At 30.9% G+C, this 17,265-nt stretch overlaps 1 protein-coding gene across 1 annotated transcript in view; it reads right to left on the reverse strand.

The window, feature by feature from the left end:
* MGAT4C (MGAT4 family member C) overlaps positions 1-17,265 on the reverse strand; it is a 629,597-nt gene that overhangs the window by 34,268 nt on the left and 578,064 nt on the right. The window contains exon 4 of the mRNA XM_039868986.1: positions 5,981-6,030. Coding sequence (XP_039724920.1) covers positions 5,981-6,000 — 20 coding nt within the window. The 5' untranslated portion in view covers positions 6,001-6,030. The remainder of the gene's footprint in view (positions 1-5,980; positions 6,031-17,265) is intronic.

A 17,265-nucleotide genomic window follows, 5' to 3' on the forward strand; every position in this document is an offset into this window, starting at 1 on the left:
GAGCCTTTGGGAGCTGATTAGATTATGAGAGTAGAGCCCTTGTGAATGGAATTAGAGCCCCTAAAATAGATGTCTCAGAGAGCCAGTGTATTCCTTATGCCATGTGAGCATATGACCAGAAGTTAGCAACCCTCAAAAGAATCCTCACCTACCCTTACTGACGCTTTGATCTCTGACTTCTAGCTTCCAAAACTGAAAAATAAATACTATAGTTTATAAGCTAACTAGTCTGTGGTGTTTTGTTATAGCAGCCTGAATGGGCTAAGACATTGTGTCAGTAGATTGATACTGAGTTTTAATCAATATTATTGGGAAATAAAAAAATGGTAGTCTATGCTAGAGATCTTCACTTGGCTATGTATTTATGAGATGAGCTTTGTAATGTGTCATAATATTAGTGAGTTGACTACTTGTACAGATGGTACTATATAGGATAAAGCACAGGAAATGGTTCACTGGTATCAATGACCAATAACACTTGTTGAAAAATCTACTACACACAAAACATTGGGTTGTTTCTTTTTAAAAGAAAGTCGAAGAAGCAAAACTAAAAATTAATTAGATGCAATCAATATTTGCATTGCTTTCTAATAGACTATCAGTTACATTGTAATCTGGAGGAAAATGTTTATCATTTACCTTGTGGTTCAAAGCATACTTTATTTTTATTAAATTAAGAAAAAGTGACCTAAAAGTCAAAATGATAATTATTGAATATTCAAGCTGCAAAGAAATGTGAAGATCATCAGTCTGACCATAACTTTATGCTGAAGGAAAAAAAAAAATAATGCTAGAAAGGCCAAGTCACTGATGTACCTTCTTATTTAATAAAGACTAAACTGAGGTTTCCTGACAATCAATGTAATATATTTGAAAGGATTCAAAATTGTCCTTAGCGTCTAAAATCGTAATGTTTCTTGGAGTCATTAAATTCAAAGTTATCAACTAAAGCATAGAACATGTATACTCAAAAGTAGAACTTTCATGCTTATGCTTAAGACTGATACTCTATCTAAAACTGGATTTGCCATGGTCAGTGGTTTCCCCCACTGACTATGTGATTGTGCTTTTTTCTATTGAGTACCAAATGTAATCTAATTAGGTTTAGGCATCACGTATGAAATATATGCATTTTAAGAACTAAGATCGCATTCTGTTTGGTGTGTGAGAAGTTCACACACAGAAACTAATAATAACTGAGAGAATAGCAGGTTTGCATCTCCCATTTCATTCTCGGGTTCACAGTGAGGTATTCCAAGTGAAACGGCGGGCAAAACTGCCTACATGCAGATTTAAGTAAATTGTTATTTCTGTTTCTCTTCCATTCTTTCTGTCTCTCTGGTTTTTTATGACTTTTTAGTTTCATTTATTTGAGTTAAGTTTGCTTAAGATGTTCCTATACTTAATTCATGAAAGCATAAGATTGCACACATTTTTAAAATATAGCAAGACTAAATCGTGAATATAAATTAATATCAATAGTCATACATCAATATCAATATGTCTGAACATCAATAACAGCAATGTATCAACTGAAACAAGGCTTAAAAAGCAGGAATTTCATGACATCCACAATGTTCAAATGATGTAGGTTTCACAACAGCCACCTGAGAGAGAATCTAGATTCTAATAGGATTGGTTTGGTCCATGCGATGTATTAAAAGAGAATCGAATTTCACATAAATATTAAGATTTCTTTTTAAATTAGAGTATGTAGTAATAATAGGCTTTCACCCTTACACTGTAACAATCAGCTGTACTTAAGTAACAGCTAATTCCATTTAGATGGGGGAAGGTTCTCTCCAGTCTCCTAGAGTCTCCCTTCCCCCATTTCTTCATATTTTATTTTTTAATTAAATATATTGGTGTGACATTGGTTAATAAAGTTATAAGTTTCAAATATACAATTCTGTAATACGTCATCTGTATATTGCATTGTGTGTTTATCACTCAAAGTCAAATCTCCTTTTGTCTCTATGTTTTTGACCCCCTTTACCCTTTTCTACTCTCTCCTTCCCTCTGGTAACCACCTTACTGTTGTACCACCATACTGTTGTCAGTGTCTGTGACTTTGTTTGTTTGTAATTGAACTGTATCACTCATTTATATTACCTATATGATTCTAGGCAGTTGAGTACGCAACATCCAATCCAGGGGAAAGAGAGCCCGAGTTGTAAAAAAGTTCAGTATTTTTGTTCTTAATGGTATGGCTATCATTGAGGTGGAGAGAGATGCAGTATACATACTTTAAGCATTTTCCATCTCGTTAGAAAAGGAAAAAAAAACAAAAAACTTTATCATTAGATATAGCTCTTTTAGCTAGATATCATTAGATCTTCATTCATCTGACCTCCTATTATCTATTTTGATAATCAGAGAACATTCGATTTCTATGTGTGTCTTCTTATAAGGCAGAAATGTGATCAAATTACATATTTTGGCTATTCTGGACTCTGTGAAAGTGAATATTTGATGGCAAATCTATAATTTCCTTGCTATTTATTGGCTATAGTAAGAGATTTTGCTAATTATGCCCATACAAATATTTCCAGTTAAATAATATTTATATTCCTTATTGTAAATGAAGATATTAGCAAAGTTGTTATCTATTTCAACGTCTTATGTACTTTGTTTAGTGTGAGCCCATATCTCATGATCTGGTTGTATCTGAGGCCCTGGTTTCACCTAAGCATTTACAGTGCAGGGCCGAAACTAATGAATTTTAGATGACAGTACTATTACTTCAAAATCTGCTCTTATAGATTTCTATAGTATATACAACTGAATTAAAATCAATTGAAAATGAGGCAAAGACATACTTTTACCGTGTGTTTTTGTTGAGAATGTAGTATTTTCTGGTTGAGTGACAAAATGTTCCAAATTCTTTATCCTTCTTTGTATGTACTTCCTTTTCAATATGACTTTGTAACTTCTCCCTTCAAGAGGGGGAATCTGTTTTCCACATGTAAATGTAGGTTTACGTATTTTTTTAAACATATTTTGGTCAAAAAAATACTGCAGAATTAATAGTGTACAATTCTAAGCCTAGAACTAAAGAGGCCTTTTATGCTTTAGCTCTTCCTCTTGGAACCCTCACTGCCATAGAAATAGGGCAGCCTAGTGTCTAGAGGTACTGAGGCCAAGTGGAGAAAGGCCCCCATCATCTCAGCCGAGGTTACCCTAGAGCAGCCAATTTCCATACAACGCAGTAACTAACTGCAAATACCTGAGCAAGCAACTGAGTTTAGTCAACCCCAGTCAGACTGGTAAAATTATGCAGGTGACCTGTAGACTCACAGGGGGAAAAATTATGGTTGTTTTAAGCCACTAAGTCAGTAGTTTTCAAAGTGTGGTCTGGAGTCACGAGGGGATCTCCAGCACCTTTTCTGGGGAATTGCATTATCAAAACTACTTTCATAATTATCTGAAGACATTATTTATCTTCTAATTCTAATTCTGTCAAGAGTATACAGTGGAGTTTCCCAAAGGCTACATAATGTGTGGTATTTAAACAGAGTGAATAGAAAAGGGGATATGAGAATCCAGTAGTCTTCCGCTGAGCCACACATGAAAGACAGTAGCCAATTGTAAAACTGTGCTACCTTTCCCACTAAATTGTGCTTTGTTTAGAAAAAGTAGTTATTTTTTTATTAAAAAAAAGGTATCATTTATGTTATAAGTAATGGATTTCTTGTTAATACCAGAGGAAATAATAAATATCTTAAAATTTATATTTGTTTCTAATATGGTAAATATCAATATAAAACTCACATCAACAAACCTCTTTGGAGTCCTCAATATTTTTTAAGAAAATAAAGGAACAAAAGTTTGAGAACCACTTTACTTTTTTTTATTTCTGCAGCATTTCTCTATTATGAGAATAGCAGTTGTTCTTCAAGTAAAATTACTATACTTTGTGCCACATGACATAATTCTTCAAATACATACTATGCAGTAGGAAAGTCTTGAAATCCAGAGACTATGAATAGTTTTTTCTTGAGTAATACTGAGTCATTTTCAGCTTTATTATTTTATAGAAAAAATAGAGGTTATTCCTTTTCTAAAACACATGCAGAGATATTGATCAATACTAATTTATCTAATCTGTAAGCAAATATTTACATGCTGATTTTATACAAAGCAAAAATTTTCATAAAATATAGAAACATAGAAGCTGAGAATTTTAACTAAGAGAGCATCCATTCAAGGTTTTGCCAGATTTAGGCTGAGGATGAAGGTTGAAGAGTCCCACTAGAGTTGCAATAATGTACTTAGAGAGGTTAAGTTGCTCATAAATTTTATTATATTAAGATCAAAACTAGACATTTTGAATTGAAAATGTCTTGCTATTCCAATGTAATATAAATAAATAAAAAAATTGAGAGAATGACTACTTAATTCCTGAGGAGTCTATATTTATATATATATATATATATATATATATATATATATATATATATATATATATATAATAAGATAGGATCACACATCTGCTGTGATAAAAGGATTATAAAGAGTTAAAATTTTCTGTGGGCCAACATTGCATTATACGATGCACAATAGTTCACTAAAATATCTCCTATGAAGCTGGGCAATTCAACTGTGTTTGAATAAAATAGCTTCTTCCACTTAGTACTTTGTCATTATTAACTCTCTGGTTTACCATTAGGTAGTTGGAGTAGTAAAAATGGAAAAAGTACAAAATATAATTAAAAAGCCCTACTCCTTAATGTATTAAAAGGAAAAAATGAACCACATACACTGTAAGTATTTAGGAAGATAGATTACTCTGAATTCTAATTGTTAGTGGACACAGTTGAAAAATAAAACGTAAAACAGCTTATGAAAATAAACAGTATGATGGATTAAAATTTAAGTTTAAAAATTTCCTTTTCCCCTCCTTCAAAAAACAGCCTTTTATAAATTGAATGTTTTTGTAATGGCATTTTCACATTATCTTTATGAAAAACAAAAACAAAAACAAAACAAAGCAGAAAAATAGCATGTGATGTATTTTAAAGAAAAATTTTAATTTTGTATTAAAAAACAGCAATGAACAATATAACACTATTACCTACGAATAAAACTGACTGATTTAAACCAGTGAGAAAGTGCCAGCCTCCAAAGAGAATAAACATTTTTGAAATGTTTACGCCAGAAAATGCCAACAACAGCTGCTTTATATACACATTCTTCACATTAGTAAAGAGAAGAAAAGACTTGTGTACATTTCCTAACCAATTTTAGCATCTTTTTTTTAACTACCATATGGATAACTTCACTAGTGAACTTAAATGGTCATTTTATAAATTGCCCATTTAGTTAAACAGTAAGCATTAATGATAATTACAAAAACCCCAAAGGCTATCAAATTACTATTGTGTGTTTGGAAAGTCTAAAAAGAGAAGAAGAGGAACACAAATTATATTTTGTTCTGTTTTTTATTTTCTTCAAAAGCAGAACCAAACACAGACTATATCCATTTTCTCTATTTACAGTACTTAATAGTTTAGTAAGATTGATGTGATAAAGTCCTTGCTTTAGGGAAGAGAAAGACATGACAGAAGCATATCAGAATTATGGAAGGAAAAGGTTGGAGACTTACAGAGGTAGGAAATTAGTTTGAATTAAAGTTTTAGCAGAGATCTGTTTTGAGTCAAAAGAAAAATATCTGTTTATACTATGTACAAAATGTAAAGAATTAAGTATTAGTATCTTTATAGACCCAAAGACTTGAATTTCTGCTTTGAGTCAATATATTAAACCTGTATAGTTAGAATAAACTTCAAGATGAAAAGATAAAAACAATTAAAATAAAATTAGTATTATTAGACAAACAGAACTTGTGAACATAAAACTAATGTCCTTAATTTAGGCATGCATAGCTACCCCAAGCAATTTGACTTTTGTGATATTTTTGATAATATATAAAAATTTTATGGGCCCTCAGAATTCCATTGTGAGTGACATCCAATCTCACCTTAAGAAAGAAGCTGTCATAATCTGTCTTGCAGAGAAAATGTTGACACACTGGAAAAAAGAAAGTCCAATATTATTCATATTATCCTTTGGTTTATTGTTGATAAAAAATAAAATAAAAAGTATTATAGATAATTTGTTATTTTTGTGCAATTGTATTATGCTCATATTTACTAAAGTTTTCTAAATTGACAGAAAATTATAGAATAAACATTTTATTTTATATATTATAAACTTTATTTTATATATTATAAAGAAAAGGACAGAACATTCCTTCATATTGACTTAAATTATTCTTAAAAATAGTCATATTAAATTATATGTATATATTATGTAATATAAAGATGTATATATTATTAATCTTTTGACATTATCACTGATTTTATTTGTGCTAATAAATAAATTTGATCTATTTTATAATATTCCACTTAAGCACAGGATTATTTGCCCTTAGGAAGTAACTTCAGTCCACATTACTTCACTTTATTTCACCTAAAATGTGCATAAGCTAGTTCATTACATGTTTATCCATGTTATTGATTTCTCCATCATGTATAAAGTCTTACAACATTTAAGAGATTGTTCCTGCTACAACATTATAAATTCGTTTTCTGAAACACAGTTTGCTATTGAATATCTGCCAGACTGTGTTAATAAAGGTATTCAGAAGAAAACTGTGCAGTTATAACCCAATGAATACATGGAGAAGTCTCTAAAGATAATGCCTTTAAAATCATGTGCATATTCTTAAGCAAAGATAGTTCGAAGAATAAATACGTTGTCATTTTGTATTATTTTCCTCCACTATACTTAAAAGTACTGTTTACATTTTTAAAATTTCAGTGTCACTCTGGGTTATTTAAGCGCCTGTAAGGAACCAACAGAGGTATTTTCTGAAGTTTGATGCTATGTAAACATTTTTTTCTTTTAGATAATGGTTAATTGTGAAAATTCATATGTTCTTAAGCCATATATTTCTCTGCTCCTCTTCACATATCCATAAGCTTTTGTTATCTTTACCTAGATGTTCTGTGGTCAGCTTTTGTGATCAACAACACTCTCACTGTGATATCCGGATTTTTCTCTACCTTCTTCTTTTGCTTCTACATATGAAATGAATAGTTAAAGTTGGAGATTGACATTTTAAAATGATAGTAGTCATTTGAGATTCGCATTTTAAATAAATTTATTTCTCAATGTGGAGCTATTATCATTACAGCTAATTGGTTATACTCAGAGCAGAAGGATCAGGACCTACAACCAGACCCAATAAATTGGTACATAGAAGGCTGTAGCAAGTCCAATTCTAGGCAAGCTTTGGTATTAGGACACAGTGGGGCATTTAGACTATGGAGTTTATATTTTCAAACTTAAGGATGGAGGAATACGTTGATGAAGGGAGTCCAGATACTAAAGGAGGTAAGCAGATGATCAGGCAATCATTAAAGAACTGTATTGATTTTAAGAATATTATAACATCCTTCACGACCAGATATCTTGTAATGGATCTGTGCCTCTTACCAATAAGTGAGGTGAATTTAAATATACTTTAAAATATGTTTTAATAACACATCCGACGATTTTTTTTTTTTTACCACAGTGTTGATGAATTTCTGAAAGACTGATTAAAAAAATGGAATCTGCTGACTTATCCTTGTATGCATATCACCAACTAGAGACTTAAACATAGACCGTAAGCCCAGGATCTTAGGAACCCATTAGTGACTTACAGAATTATATTCAGCTCATAATTGTTCATGTATTCTGAGAAGAATATCACAGGGATGTATATGAGAAAAGATATGTGAAACAAGATATTCATTTAAGTAAAAGGTAATAAAGTAAAGATATATTTATCTGTATTAAATCTTTTATTTTTATGAGTATTTTGATTTAAAAATAAAATTATTATATTTTTTCCTATTTAGGTAAAGAAATAAAGAGTATAAGTGAAAAAAGATCTTTTTCTGGTTATGAATATTTAGCTTATTAGTATTTTCAATGTGACTTAAATTCTAATAGATATGATTTAGTTATATTTACTTTTATCTTGGTTGATTTTCTTCCTGAGACATTATTATAAACAATGGTTAGTTTTATATACTTCTGTTATTTAGCATGATTAAAAATATTTTGAATTATACTACAAATAAGTGTTAGCATAAAAAAATGGAAAAAATTTAAAAATAAGTGTCTAATAATTTTATTATTGTTAACAAATTTCCAATATTCAAACTTCAAATAGTCAAATATATAATATTATAGATACTTTAATATAATATATAAATATATGTTTATAAATATATACATATATTTATTGTAATAAGAGAATGATACATTTCTATCATCTTGAAATTTTTTAAATGTAAACTTTGTTTCTGTATAAAATGAAAACACATTAGAAAAAATCTCAGGGTAACAGTAAATGGCTAAAGCTTCTACAAAGAGACAGTAAACAAAAATAATTACACATTTTTAATAGTTATGGAGGATTTTCAATATTATATCTCAGCAAGAGAATAATATATGTACATTGACTTTCTGAAAAATAGAGTCCTTCTTTAATGATATGTATTTAAATACAGCTTCAAAACATCCCTAATTTTTGGATAAATAAATTGCTTCCATCACAGAAATGTCAACTATTAATCTATTAATGTTAAATTAAATAATAAGAAATGTGGACTTTCTGTATTATTATCAAGTGATTGCCTTCATGAGCACACAACAGCTTCAAGAAACAAAATAACAACACATCACTCACTGAAATGTACGTCAGATAAGAAACACAAAACATGAGAGAAAATGAAAGACAGAAAATTACGTTCCTCAAAAAAGCTATGCTCATCTGAATCTTAATCATGTATTCTTTTCCCTTCATATCATTCTTGATGAGAACCTTACAGAAAAAAAAAAAAAAAAAGTTTGACCGTGCTTCACTGTCAGAAGAATCCCATGGCCAAAGATTTATCTAATTCCCAAAGCTTTCATCATTAATATTTTATGAGTCTCGCTGATTTGTCCTATCTAGAAGAAAAATTTATCTTTCATTTGTGCAAGCACTGTCTTCCGAATAATAGATTTCATCTCTGTAAGCTGAGTGGTGAAATGCAAACGGCAGCAAAGGTAAGAGGAGGCAAAGTGTTCATTTCTTTCACTGGACTCTGGCTGCACTTTACTAGGGTTGCAGTGTCAGCCATGCAAAGTGAAAGATCTTAGAGGAACTATGAAGGGTGTCGGTTCTGTGCCAACATGCTTTGGCTTATATGTATGAACACTCGCATATTTAAGCTGATTTCCAAATAAGATGATTAGCTGTGACGACCTTTTAAAACTTAAATATTTACAAGGAAATTTGGTGCCTATGACATTGTAAAATCCTTAGCTCAACCTTGAACATTTCCTTCATTATAGATGAGATGACTAAAAGGCAAATTAATAATCTTCAAACACTTTAAACTAAATAGGGAGGACATCTTGCCCCTTGGTGGAGCATGGCTTGCCTTCGCTGAATTTAAGATGCCCTTCAGGCTCACCTACGACCCTGGAGCTGAGCATTCCCTGCGCAGTATTCATTCACAGAAAAATGAAACACGGAAAGAGGGTCCAGGATCCCCTTTCACAGTCAAGCACACATTGAGCATCCACCTGTTAGGTCCATCTAGACCATAGGTCCTTCTGGATTCATAGCAAGTGGAGTGTGGTTCCCTCATGTGGTTGAAAAGATAAATTCTGAAGAAATATATTTAGTGTATAACCAGGGGAGAAAAAAAGTCCAGATTTCAAATGAGTATTTCACTTTGCTAGAGAATATAGAATTAAATAGTATATGAAACAATTGTGTTTCTTTTTATCTCTTATCTTGACTTTTAATTACATATTAACTAGTATGATTATTTAACATCTTTTTGATCTCTTAGAATGTAAATCAGACTCAATTTAATTTGGCGCACAATTGTATCCCCGGAGTCTTGTACACTGTTGCCAGGCAGCAGGTGTTCAATAAGTTTTTATTAAAAGATTTGCATATGTTTTTATTTTCATCAGTGTCTAGTAGCATGTTCTACATAATAATTTTTGCAGTCAGAGTGATGATTTATTTAAACTATAGCTACTGATCATAAATTTACATAAAACACTGTTAGAAATGGGTTATATTAAAATATCTAAGATTAATTTCTAAGCATCAAGGAGTTGACCGTCTAGTTGAAGGAATAAGGTATACGTGTAAAAGTTATACAAAATTGAAATATTAAGTGACAAGAGGACATATTGTTATAATTGTACACCGGTATTAGACATACAAATGAAAGGACATTCCTAATAAAGAGAACTATGTGACTAAATTCATTGGAATCAAAATTCATTGGAATCACTAATATATGTAATCAATAAATTACATATATTAGTGATGTTAAGAATGATACAGCTTAGAATGACTGACAGAACAGCACTTCTGTATATAAGAACCATCTAAACCTAGATCCCTCATCAATTTGTCTAATTTTTGTAGTAAAACCCCACATATTTGACATCAACTGAAAAGATCAACATTCAACACTCAAGCTAATATAACATCATCAGAACTGTATGAGATTTTTTTTCTTACACTCTAGCTGGCAGCTAGTGCCTTCAAAATCTTAAAATCTTTACCAACCTAAAATGGCTGGAGGTAGAGGGAGAATGGTATCTTGTTTTCATTTGAACTTTACCTGTGATTTAAGTATTTTTTCATCTTTATTCTCTCTTCTCTAAACTTTATTCTTTTTTCTATTTCCTTTTTTCCCACTTTGTTTGTCCAGCCCCTCAGCATCTTCATCCAGGCTATACAAATGGGAGTGGAGTAGACTGTCACTTTTAGAGAAAAGTAGCCATTTGTAGATGCTCTCTAGCTAAGTAAAATAGTTGCTAGTTATACCCATCAATGAGTTCACTAAAACAATAGTTTCAATAAGCTTTTTTTTTTCATTTAAAATTATTGCAATCATATTTCTGGATAATTTAAATTAATTCAGTACTAATTTAAGCCTTTATTTTGCCAGTAACTCGCTAGCTCTATTATATACATTCTTAGTTAAATTATATGTCAATTTGTGAAAACAATATTATTATAACCAAAAAATATGCAGTATATGAGATGAATAATCTATTTAAAATGATAATATAAAAATTAAAAGTTAAATAAGCAAATACAACATGCTAAGATTGAGAAAAAAAATCCCAATGTCTTAGATTTTAAAATTGAAGTAGTTTTCTTACAACTAATATCAAACTAATTATATAATTAGCAATTTATATTTCTTATACCTTAAAAATCTCTAAATTTGTTGATTTCATAAAAAATATATTCCTGAAACTATGTAAACTGTTACTATTTTTTTTTTTTAATGAAGATTTTTCCATGGACTTTGTATGGCTATAACCCACTTGTAATTCTCACAATCTTCTTTTATTTAAACCATCAATTATTTAGATTTAGTTTTTAAACTTATTCACTTTTTTTCTCTTTTATCATCTCACCTGCAGTAAAGCATGGCTTTTTTTTTTAAGTCATAGTTTACTAAATAATAATGTACTTTGTTATTTGTTTCTGTACTTCTTGATTCCTTTTCCTTGATTTTTAATCCCTAAACAATAGTTACAACTTTTTCAAAGACCAGTGGAACTTTTTTTAAGTTAAATTGTATGAAAACTTGGGACTGGGCTAGGTGTGTTCCCCTAGTGACTCATTTTTGCCTATCAGCCAAAAGCCTTTAAAATTTGTGCACAAAATTTGTATACTACATGATGTGAACTTTCACAGCCTTTCAATTACTACTGAAAAACCAAGAATATTAAAATCACAAATTCCAGAGAAGAATCCCATAGTCAAGGCCAGGAGAAGAGCAGGGACTTCATTGATGAATCGGGGGTGGAAGAAGAGGGAGTAACGTCTGAAACTCCTCTTTTGTGACATAATGGCATATAATAATGACACTGGGGAAAGGTTATGAATCAAGGAAGATGTTTCTCACTATGACTTTTGAGAGCTGTCTTTTCTAAGGCATTCAAGCTCCAAGTAATATTTCTGTTCTCACATCAGCTACTCTTTTGGCTTTTCAGTATATCCCTATCTAAATGATGTCTATTGTACCTTCCAGCCAACTAGATAAAGTGAATCAGATAACTCTGCTATCAGAATAATGTCCTAAAATGTGAATCTGGTCAGGTCACTTTTGACTCTGATTCTCTTATTAGTTTCTCATTGTCTGTTTGGTTAGATACATTTCTTAGCCATATATTTTACTCCCACATAGAATCTTATGCCTCACATACACTGAGCTACCTGCCATTTTTCAAACACATTTCATGTGACCTTTCAAGCTTCAGGGCTTTTGAACATATATTCCATTTTCCTAGACAAAACCCTGATCGAGTGTCACCTCTGTTAGAAGGTCTGTAACCCCTGTAGCAATGTTGGTCATTCTCTTGAGACTACCATTATCTGGAGAACTAACAACTGCACATACTACTACAATCTCCTGTAAATGTCTGTTTTCCCAATGTTGTAACTGAAGGACAGAAATCATATTATGTCATCTTTGTGATTAGAATATAATAAATATTTAATAATTGCTAAATGGCTAACATGACAAATTAATATGACATTTTCCCCACTAATTGGAATTTTTCAGGGAAAATACTTTCATGTAACAAGCTTCCTTTAGCAGACAGAATTTTGAATTCTGTGCATTGCAACTTGAGAAGATATTTTTGACTTGACATTTGTTTCTAGACCTCTTAAATAACAGATTATTATATATTTACTTAAATGTAAAGGCTTTTAAAATCTATATTTTAACCTACATTACCTCACTTTGCTTAGTTGTTAACTAAACATTTGCTTCAACAGAGATTTTTATAAGAGAATAGAGGCTATAAAATCCACATTTAATTAATAGTGTGTATTTTTATATCTACATATTTTAGTTAATAACAGAATGTCGAGGCCTAAATTATCCAGAAAACCATAATATTCCTTCACAATAACTGACACCTACAAATGTTATAATATCTACTAGAAGGATAGTGCAAATTTAAAAATCTCATTAGAAAGATGACAGCTCTCTTTCTGAACATTTCTTTGAGTAATTTGCATAAATAGTAAAAATCCCCAAATCTATAAAAATATTTTATAAAATGTTTAAACTCTTCTTATAACCTCTTTATAAAAAACTGTAAACTAAATAGTCTACAAATAGTGAGAAATATTTTCCCCAGTAATTTACATAATAATTAATAAGGCAATTTAATTATACTTTTTAAAACTTACAGTGTTTTAAATTTGAAAATGTTTTAAATATATTTTTGTCATGGATTCTTGAAACAGTCTTATGAAACAATCTTGAGAACTTTTGATATTATCTTTAACTCTCATATTAGAAAAGTGAGGCCACAAGAGATTTAGTAACTTTCCCAAGGCAATATATAAAATGTGTTTTTAGGTTCGAGTTAAAATTAATTAATTATATATTATGTGGAAAAATTTCTCTGATATATTTTACATAGTCTCTCCATGATTTTAATAAAAAGGTAAGAGCTCATTCAACTCTAACAAAACATACTTAGACATCTAATTTAATGTTTTATTTACCTTTTAGGTATAAAAATCATACTCTATTTTCAAGATTTGCCATCAAATTCTTGTAATTCCCCGATTATAATTTTATTAATAAGACATGAGTTTACACAAAGCATTTACAAAGATATCCACATTTTTTTCTAGGACTACCATTGGATTTAAAAAATAGAACATGTTACACAAACATTTCATTCAATTCATATGCCACAGCATTCCAATTTTCCTGGAAGATTGAACATCTTTTCTCAATGTTCACATTAGCTCTTCATGGTCTATTCACTCCTTAGCTCACATTTCTTCATCCCTTTGTCAATTTTTTCTTCTTGCAGAAGGAATTGTAATTCTTTTAAGGGGCTACGCTGAGACCAGTGTTTCCAGTTTCTATTCATCTAGCTAATGTGAATGGAACACTTATCTCCTCTGTTATCTGTGGGATGCAGACAGCACCATTCCCCTTCATCACTCCCTCCTGGAAGATACATGCATGTTGTAGGGGACAAATATGGGATATATAAAGCCTTAATCTGATGTGGCCTGTATAGTTGACAAAGGCTACTTTACCTAGGCTGTGGTAGCAGATGCTTTTTTTTTTTTTTGCACAAAACTACAGTGTGAAACTTCAGTTTGAGCTATATAATGAACTAAAATGAGAAGGGATCTGCCCCTTAGGCTCTTGCTTCTCTCACTTAACCATCTCTCTCTGTTAAGATCACTAGAGCAGCAGTCCCTGAACAGGACCCTAACACTCGTAGAGTAAGTTATTGCTCTACACTGTCTACCTTATGATGACCATAAAAATGGGAGAAAGAGGCTTTACACAACATGGAAACAGAAATAAAGCAGGGAGCAAGAGAATGGACACAAAATATTGTCTTTGAAAACTATCTAAAACTCATGAAGTTTTTGAATAGTCATAGTTGCAGATTTCTCTCTCCAAACTCTTAGTGAGAAAGGGAAACATGCAATTATGACTATCTGCTTTGAATCATTTAGTTAGGTATAAAATAAAATGAGGCTTACAGCTTCAGTTTCTCTGAAGGAATTAGAGACCTCTGAGTGTGACAGACCTATTTGAGGCTCAAGGCCTTTAATCAGAATTTTGATACACAGAGGGAGGCCTCTAGATAGATTGACTCTTCTAAGATAAATCATTTCATTACAAAAATAAAGACTTGTTTTTCTCTCATAACTTTTTCCCAGAAGATCTAAGTATTTTCTTTAAACAAAAAAAATTATTTAGGTAAAGTTTAGAAAACATTTACAATTGTCTTATACATTTTTAGAAAACAAAAATGGCCTATAAAGTTTAAAATCTATCTAATTGATTACTCATGTTAAAGCTTATGTTATAGCTTATTTTATGGTTGGGCATTTAATCATAGCATAATACAATATTTACCAACTTTGAGTCCAATAAATTGAAAATAATTCATTAAACAATTTTAATTATTAAATCACCCTTAAATATGAAATTCTATTCTAAGAATTATAATTCTGTCAAGGAAAAAGCATACTTTTCCAGGGAGTATAAAAAGCATATATATTACAATGCCTCAGGCCCTCACACAACCAGAGAGACAGAGGAAAAAGCATATATATATATATATATATATATATATATATATATACATATATATATATATGTATATATATATATATATACATATATATATATATATATATATATATGTAATTTGTAATTTGCAGTTGAGCTGGGTGTCTGAGATTTGTGTATTACTGAGGCATTCTCTTTACTATCCTAGTTTTCCATACATCTGAAGATCTCTCTCCAATCTGCTACCCTGCCTCCAACCAGCTATGCTAGTGCAGTAGAGGAAAGCCCTGTAGGCCTTCAGGTGGGCTTTCTTAACTCTCCTCCCTTGCTCCAGTATTTGTCAGACCATGGCCTTGTACTTGGTGAAGCCCTTCTGTGAAAGAATTAGTTAATTCCATAGAATTGTTTTGTGATGGAGACTCCTTGGAATTCTAATTCAGCACTGCAACTCACATATGATCATTAATAGCTTGTTAAAAATTGTGCTAATTTCTCTTTATTCTCATCTATGGCAGAAAGTCTTTCTAGGAATGAAATCAGTCATAAGATTCTCTTATTCTGGAAAAGTTCATCCTTTTATGGAATTGGTCATTTAATTTTAACTTCAGTTTTCTAAGAAGTTAAAAAAATATGACTTTGGTAGCTTATCTGACTTATTCTCAAGTATTCTTTGATAAGTTTCTTCCCAAAACTCTTCTCTTCCTCTCTATTAGGGAAATCCTACCTACAAAGATATTAATTCGAATCAAAGCCAAGATAATGTAGATTAACTTCTCAAATACTTAATACACCAGCAGTGCTAATTCTTTTATAAATGAATGAGTCAATAACAGCATTTCAAATTCAAAAATAAAGTTATCTATCATCTGTCTGTCTATCTATTTATCTATCTATCATCTATCTATATGAGTTCTAGATTTTACTTATTCTATTTGTCTGAAACCTAGTACCTATGGTGGAAAGAGCTCCAACCTTAACATTCCACATATTATATGACACTGAGAGGGAAGTAAACAGAATGTAAACTTTGGGAGGTTGAAAAAGCAAATGAACCTATACAAGGTTCTCTTTCTCAATGATGTTTACTCTCTTCTAGTCCTTCAGGCCAATGAGGGTTATTCTTAACTTTATTTTATAATCCATATCCAACTCATCAAGAAATCCTGTCAGACCCACCTTTAATATACATCCATATAATAGCCATGGCTCACTAAAACTACTGCTATCACCTTGGTCCAAGCTACTGTGATTTCTTCCCTGGATTTAATTAATATGGTTTTAACTCATCCCCTTTCTTGCACTCTTGAAAACTTGCCTCTTTGCCAACCCCCAACCCATTCTTAAGGGTAACTAGAGTAGCCTTACTAAAATGAGAATCAGATAATCAATTTAATTCCTCTACACAAAACCTTATAATATCTTCTCATTTCTTTTGAAATAAATGCCTATTCCTTCCTTTTCTTCCTTCAGCAGCAGCCACATTGTCTTTCTTGTTCTGTGCATGTGACGCTCCTGATATAAGAAGTTTGCATTGGATGTTCTAATTTTTAAATGTTTATTTTGTAATCTCTTCTCCTAAATCTTCCCTAACACTTACCCTCCTTCAAGTCACCGTTTAAATATAACCTGCTCAATGAAGTCTATCCTAATTATTAAACTGCAAGTTCCTCCCTCCAAATGAGCATTCTAATACATCTCAACTTGTTCTATTTTTATTCACTTTTTATAGCATTTGTCATCTTCTAATATACTATTTATTTATTTATTTATTTATTTATTTATTTATTTATTCATTCATTCATTTATCTGTCTACTCAGATGAGTTTGCAAACTTTATAAGAATAAATTTTTTTCTCTGATGCTTTGCAAGTACCTGGTAAATAATAGATATAATAAATATTTGTTTTAAAAAATTAACCAGCAAGAGAGAAAAAGCCAGTCAGTCAATGTTTCTTGTGCATAGTTTCACCAAGATATTCACCAACAGATATTTTTTCCACAAATTTCAACTTTAGTATAAATTGATGATTTGTAGTGAAAATTTCCTTAATAATATTTATTTGCACAAATGGCAATGTTCTAAGAGTTATAGTCCTCTCTATACATCTTT

The sequence above is a fragment of the Pteropus medius genome, unplaced genomic scaffold (assembly GCF_902729225.1).
Source record: "Pteropus medius unplaced genomic scaffold, Ma_sr-lr_union100, whole genome shotgun sequence".
NCBI lineage: Eukaryota > Metazoa > Chordata > Mammalia > Chiroptera > Pteropodidae > Pteropus > Pteropus medius.